This window comes from Pterocles gutturalis, unplaced genomic scaffold (genome assembly GCF_000699245.1).
Source record: "Pterocles gutturalis isolate BGI_N339 unplaced genomic scaffold, ASM69924v1 scaffold20623, whole genome shotgun sequence".
Taxonomy (NCBI): domain Eukaryota; kingdom Metazoa; phylum Chordata; class Aves; order Pterocliformes; family Pteroclidae; genus Pterocles; species Pterocles gutturalis.
In genome coordinates this window covers 8,254-15,301 of record NW_010126082.1, presented here as the reverse complement: position 1 = coordinate 15,301, position 7,048 = coordinate 8,254, and the positions used below count along the sequence as shown (strand labels likewise).

Below are 7,048 nucleotides of genomic sequence, written 5' to 3'. Positions count from 1 at the left end.
GGAGAGCGGCGGGAGGGGAGAACGGGCTGCTGGTGTTAAGCCACGACCTGTGGGCCGAGGAACTCAACCAGCTGGCGGCACGCGTGGATTTCTGCCCCGTCCTTCAGGTCTTCTTCCCTTTCAGCATCCAGCTCTACCCCAACGAATTCCCCGGACACGACCCTCGCGACTGTCCCCGCGACGTGGGCAAAGCGGCGGCTCTACGGCTGCATCAACGCCGAGTATCCCGATTCCTTCGGGCATTACCGCGAAGCTCGCTTCTCCCAGACCAAGCATCACTGGTGGTGGAAGCTGCATTTCGTCTGGGAGCGGGTGCGGGCGCTGCGGGAACACACCGGGCCTGTCCTCTTCTTGGAGGAGGATCATTATTTGGCACCTGATTTCTACCACGTCCTCAAAAAGCTCTGGGCCCTGCGGGAGCGGGAGTGCCCTGAGTGCCAGATCGTCTCCTTGGGCACCTACAGCCCCGTCCGTGGCGCCTTCGCTGGCCGCGCTGATAAGGTGGAGATGAAGACGTGGAAGTCCACCGAGCACAACATGGGCATGGCCTTCGGTAGAGACACCTACCAGAAGCTCATCGAGTGCACGGATGCCTTCTGCACCTACGATGATTACAACTGGGACTGGACTCTGCAGCATTTGACTGTCTCTTGTCTTCCAAAGTTCTGGAAAGTGCTGGTTCCTGAAATCCCCAGGATTTTTCACACGGGGGACTGTGGCATGCACCACAAGAAATCCTGCAGACCGTCCACCCAGAGTGCCAAAATCGACTCCCTCTTGAACAGCAACCAACAGTACCTGTTTCCTGAAACGATGAGTGTCAGTAAAAGGTACTCCATGGCACCCCTTTCCCCTCATGTGAAAAACGGAGGGTGGGGAGATATTAGGGACCACGAACTCTGTAAAAGTTACCGCAGACTTCAGTGAGGATTGTTCTCGCAGCCTTTTTTCTTTTTGAGTTGTTCCATACTGCCTTTTACAGGCACACACGTGTATAAAAAAGCATTTATGAGTTGGTTTCTGCTTTAATATGAATAAACATTCTTGTAAAAGGTGTCCCAAAATAGTAATCTTTCATGTTCGGCAGCCACGTTCTGGAAACGGGTTCCTTGGTCCCGCCGGGCCGCTCAGAGCAGCATCGCAGCCCCGACCGCTGTTGTGTTTACTGGGAGGAGGAGAAAACTTGAAGTGCATATTTTTCGGTGCTTACAGTGCTCTGGTGTGGGGTTTTTCCCCCGTTAGGGGCAGGTGGTGGGCCTGGGGTGCTGCACTGGGGCTGGTGAGGAGCGAGTGAGGGGACTGAATCCCCCCCCCAGAGCTCCCTCCACCAGCGGTACCGGTACCTCCCGCTGTCCCACCAGCCATCCCGCCCGGGATTGCCTCGTGCCTGATACCTGTGTCTTGGGTTTGGTTGCGATATGTTGATGAATATATGAAGGAAAAAAAATTAAATCATTGTTTTTACTATGATGTAGATAAAATATATGATTTTTTTAGTTCTGCCAAAATAAAATTCAGTTGTTTTGTAATACCAGAGAAGTTCCTTGATTCTCACTAAAAGACGATGTCATCTTGTGTCGCTAGAAAGAAAGTGAGGGCTGGGGAGGTGGGGGGGAAGCGGTCTTTTCTTTAATCCCAAGGGCTGAGCACATGCCATCATCCATTCTAGTGGTGTGCATTCAACTTCATTAAATTTTTAATGATACTCAGTAATTGAGGCAGAATAGAGTAACAAATGCGTGGCACAACACCTCTTTTGTTTGGATCAAAAAAAAAAAACGTTCACTTTCAAATTAGTCAGCTGTGTAAAGCGACCAGTAGAAAATACTGCTTTGTAATGGAAACACGCTGAACTGGAGCTGAAAGCCACGAACAGGAGAGAGCAGAGCCGTTCGTTACCATCGAATGCTTTCTCGCCTGTTTTAAAAGTCTAACGGTACGTGTGCTTTAATGGTGCCGCACTTCGAAACACAACTGGTAGCAGTAGCATGTAAGCGGCTTTTTGTAGAGCAGAGAAGTATGTTGGAGAAAGAAAATCCTGTGCTAAGGTGACAGGTGTGCAATATTTAGAGGCAGATTTTATACTGAGAGATTTGTAGAGAAAAAAAAAAGTCTTTTTTTAATTAGAGAAAATGGGGTTGGCATTCTGAGGACTCTGCACCAGTTCCGTATAAATGGGAGGGCACGCAGCGAGGCTTCCCCTGTGCCACCGTTTGTCACCTGCTGCCTGGCTTGGGAATATATCGGTTAAATGTTCATCTCGGAGAGAGCCAAGTTCTGTGAAACACTCTTAAAGTAGCATGCAGATGTTTGACTACTGTAAGATGCTCTTTTTTCCCAGGGTAATTTAACTGTCACCGTTTTGTACCTGCTACATTTTAGTAGTTTCCCAAAGTCAGGGCAGACGCTGAAGGAGCTGTGCCCGTGCCTCAGCCCTTCGGTACCTCCCCCAAGGAGCTGTGTGACTGGGACAGAGCCCAGCAAACCCCCTGCCCTGCTCCAGCTGGGTGGGTGCTGCGCTGGCACACGGGTAGGGCCGATGCTTTTGGCAGCTGTAGCTTCCGCTGAACCTACAAAAGTAAAGCTTACGCTGCAAGCACTCGCATCTAACATAGAGATGTAATTCCAGAGCAGCTGTGACCCAAGACAAATTTAACTTCCTTCTAAAGCACACTTGTGTCTTGTAGAACTCAAACCAGAAGTTATTTCAGAAGCAGTGAGAAAAGGAACTGAAAGTTTATTATAATAACGTTCTTTTGGTTATCGCACTTCGGGGAGATGAGCCAGCAAACAGCACGCTGGAGCTCGTGGGGAGCTGTTTGTGAAAACTAATCTGGATCAAGTGAATTTCACAAATTGTAAATACTTAGTAGCAGATATGCAAAAAGAGAGGATGGTTTTATTGTGCAATTGAATTTGTTCGGTTGACAGACGGGGTATGTTTGGAGGCTGTGTTCCGAAGTAACATACTAGGATGGAATACATGGTATAAATGTTGATTATTTCTAGGAGACTAATTAGAACTTCTCCGTGTAATTAGAAATTTCATCTGATTGCTGAAAATCAGTGCAAGTCTAATTCCACAGTTATCACAAAATGAAAGCTTTGAAAAATGATGAATACTGCTCATTTCTAGGTGGACTAAACACAGCAATTCCCGAGGGAGCCGTTAGAAAAAGGATATATACAAATACTCCCTGGAATGTAGCAAGAAACTGAGAAAGTTACGTCAACAATAAAGATGTATTTTCTTCCACGAGCTCAGATTCACCTTCAACTGCATCTTTCCTGTAAGAAAAACTATTTCAGCCCATACATGTGATTAGAAAAGTCAGACCTATTAACTCCAAAAATTATTAACAACATAAGTGTTCTATGGTGACATGTAAACAAAAGAGTTTCAGTAGGAACCTGTTTTCTACTCTGAGCCCTGAAGTCATAAAGCAGCAAGCGCAAGGCACAGTAAAGATCAAACAACAGAAGGTAACCTTCAAATAATTAAACTAGTCCAATTCATACAGCAAAGAATTCTGAAAAGCAACCGAGCAGTGTGTTACGTGGTCCCTAACAATCTGCACGCTCCCATCCTGCGTGTTCACTTCTTGGAGAACTGGGGAGGCCGGTCTGCTGTCCAAACCGCGCTGGTTCCCCTGTTCCGATCCTGCGGGCGCAGCCGCTCCATCCCCTTCGGCTTTCGCCTGCCCCTCCAGCAGAAGGGCTGCTTGATTTTCCGAGTCAGCCACGGCCATTTCGCCCACTATGACGGCACTTTCTAAATCTGGTTCCGTTCTCCTAGATTCGCCAGGAATCGCTGAACTGGTGTCGGAAGGTTCATGCTGCAAACAATGGTGTGAACTACAACCTCCTTTTCCTATTGTTTCAGCTGTTTCAAAAGATGGGGAAGTTTTGTTGGTTTCTGTAGCGCATTCTCCTTCAGCTGTGTCAGCTGCAGGAGGGTTTGTTTCTGCCTTTCTTTGGGGGTACTCGCCGTTTGTCTTTTCAGCAAGATCTCCTCCCGAGCTGCTAAGCGCTTGTTCTTTTCCATCGCGTTCAGAACAGACTGCTTCCTGCGGCTGTCAAGCAAATAAATGAATTGTTTTAATAGTTGAAAGGGACCGGGCACGCAAAACTGCTCTCTAAAGACAGGCTGAGACACTTATTACTCCAGCGTCTACTCCCAGAAATCCGAGTCAGCACGGGGCTGAGGTTTTCCTGATCTTGTACCGCGCGTGGGAATGAGTGGCAGGGAGGTTGTTGCTTCCCGAGGGTTTCCTCTGCAATAGGGAGTGCTGCTGGGCTGCTGCCAAGCGGCCACAGCCTCTGCTGCAATTATCCACGGGGAAGAGCCGCAACTCACCACACCCGGGCTGTTGTTTTCTAGAAATGGGGGGGGGAGCACAAAATCAGCCAAGGGATCTAAACTCTCATTGCAAGAAGTGTGTTTTAACCTTGCCACTAGGGAAATTTTCCTCCTGTCCTCTGTGGAAGGTGTAACGGGTAACGAGCTGTCTTTCTCAATCGGTGTGAGTTAATCCAGGAATTGCTGCTGTAACTCCTGTGTCCCTATGGGTGGACAGTCAGGATCGGGCAGGCATCTGCCCGGAGCAGCTGGATTCATGGATTCAAAGACTGGGTCGCTGTCTCACGCGCCCAGCCCTCTCTGACCCCAAAGCTCGCTCCAGCAAGAAACCAAAGAAACACGAGTACGTCCTTCTCAGCACTGGCTGATTCTCCTACACGAATGCGTGAGTGATTTAAGATTTCTTGTCTTCCCTTTCTCAGGTACCAAAACATCCACATTTGCTCTCCGACAACCTGAATTTTAAATTTTTATGTACAATCCACACTGGCTACAGAAGTTCAGCCTGTCAAGTACTGCTGGAGCCACTGTCTTGAGGGTAAACTCGCTGGTCTCCCAGCATAGTTCCAGAGGTCGCACACGTCACCTGAACTTGCCTTCCAGGAAGCTGCCTGCACATTAACTGTGTCTGCAGCCTCCAGTTCATGGCCACAGCAGGAACCTGATTGTCCCTGCATATTATCTTTCCATGTTTCCTTGAAGAAAAGTTTTTAATTAATTTCTGATGCAGTGCCTACCAAGAAATCCCAGTCAATTTGGGGGTTTGACCTTACATTTTCCTCTTTACAAAACAAAAGTTTTTGTTTTCTTCATCTGTCCATCTCCTGTTTTGCAAAGGGAGGTCACTTTAATCCTGTGGCAGACCTCAGGGCTCGCCTCGCACCCTTTAAATACACAGGGTGACTGAGGAAGGAGGGGAGCCTGAATGAGACCTGAAACTTTACAAGCAGTGAACTGGAGACCAGCATTGAAGATAAATAGTCCCATGTTTAATTATCTACACAACAGGAAACCACCAAGTATTCAAACACTTGGACCAAATAAAGATAATGAGACCCGATTCTTCACAGACAAAATCCTCAGGGTTTTTTCTGTCTGTCTGAGAGGGCAGAGCGAGCGAAGCAGCGGCTGGGACAGACACCCTCTGTCCATCCGAAGGAGCCCTTTCCGACTCCCGCTCCCAGCAGCCAGGTTTTTGCCTCTCCACTGCTTCCAGGTAAGTCCACTTCTGGACCAAACACCTGGGAAGGTGTCAGTGCAAAAGCCAGGATGCTTTAACCATGGGCTCGAGCACACGAACCCAAACTTTGGGGTACTGGAGGGATTATTCACTTCTTTATTCTGGTTTTGTTCTGATGACATCTGCTGTGATGTGTTTGCAGCACGTTGTCATCAGCTCTGACCTGAAAGCACTTGGGGTCCCTCTGAATGAGGGATACAAGTTATTTATATTTAGTTATATAACTATATTTAGTTATTTAGTCATTTTTTTCTTTTAATAGCAGTGAGACATTTAGTGTGTGCGTGCCATGCTGTATTCCTGCAAGGAGAAAACACTGTTTTTAACGATTGTACCACAGTGCTCCATCCTCCCAGTGAAACAGAGGAGGCTTCAACCCTTTGGTCACATTAAATGGCACAAACATAAATCTATGTTTCTAAAAACTGACACTGATACTCACACATACACCCTACTCCAGGGTCTTCCCTGCTAGATCAAGACAGAACAGGAACACAGTTGGTTGGGTCAGATTCGATAGGATCTTGCTGAAGTACATAAATCAGTCAGCAGTGCGTACGACTGCCAGAGAGATCCTTACCTTCAGACTGATATCAATTCTGTCCTCAGTAACGTCAAGCACTTCAATTAACGGCTGACTTTCCAGTGCTGACTGGGAGCAGAAGGAAGGGCATAAAACAGTGCCTAGAAATCCATCAACGTTTTCTTCACTGACAAACAATCTTTCCTACAAAAAAAAAAAAAAAAGAGCAGGTTATGTTCTTTTTGTACTCTACTTCAGCGATATCGAAGCCAGAATCTCACTCCAAACACAGCAGGACACTGATCCACAATTTTCACAGCACATTCACGTCTCGATAGAGAAATCTAGGTGTTCCTGCTCCGGCAGGGGGATTGGACTAGATGATCTTTCGAGGTCCCTTCCAATCTCTAACATTCTGTGATTCTGTGAAATCCTGAGTCAGACACTCAGAAATAACGAGGTGAAATGAATGAAGACCAGTGCTCAGCTCATTTCGATTTGCAGTATGGATCTGCATCATACACAAATATAAAAGAATTTTTTTTTTTTTTGGCATGGACTGTCAGTGCAGGATCTCTGAACCCTCAGCCGTCAAGATCAGACCTTCTGAAGCAAAGGCTACGAAACACGCGTGACTCTATCCGTTCCACATCCATCCATGGAGGCTGCTCTGGTCTCCAGTTAGGCCAGTGGAAACACCAGTTAGAGGAACCTGAGGAGTATCTACAATCAAAGAGGACAGTCTGCGCCCTGTTTTGAGGCTGTTAGGTTGCAGTTCACAAACAATGTGAAACACCTTTAAAGATTTCAATCAGTTACAGGTAATTAAAGGTCCTAAAATATATCCTGGAGGGGCTAGAGAGCTTTCCCTGTCTTCATGTTCTTCCTAAATCACCTGCTGGAGGCTGCAGGTTAAGGACAGCCG

At 47.2% G+C, this 7,048-nt stretch overlaps 1 protein-coding gene across 1 annotated transcript; it reads left to right on the top strand.

Annotated features, from left to right (window-relative positions):
- Positions 1-5: 5 nt before the first annotated feature.
- MGAT2 (mannosyl (alpha-1,6-)-glycoprotein beta-1,2-N-acetylglucosaminyltransferase) lies at positions 6-1,064 on the top strand (the record flags this gene model as incomplete). The annotated part of the gene is given in 2 exon segments (XM_010078853.1): positions 6-202; positions 204-1,064. Coding segments are annotated over 2 exon segments (921 nt in total), but the record flags the coding sequence as incomplete, so codon positions are not given.
- Positions 1,065-7,048: the final 5,984 nt, after the last annotated feature.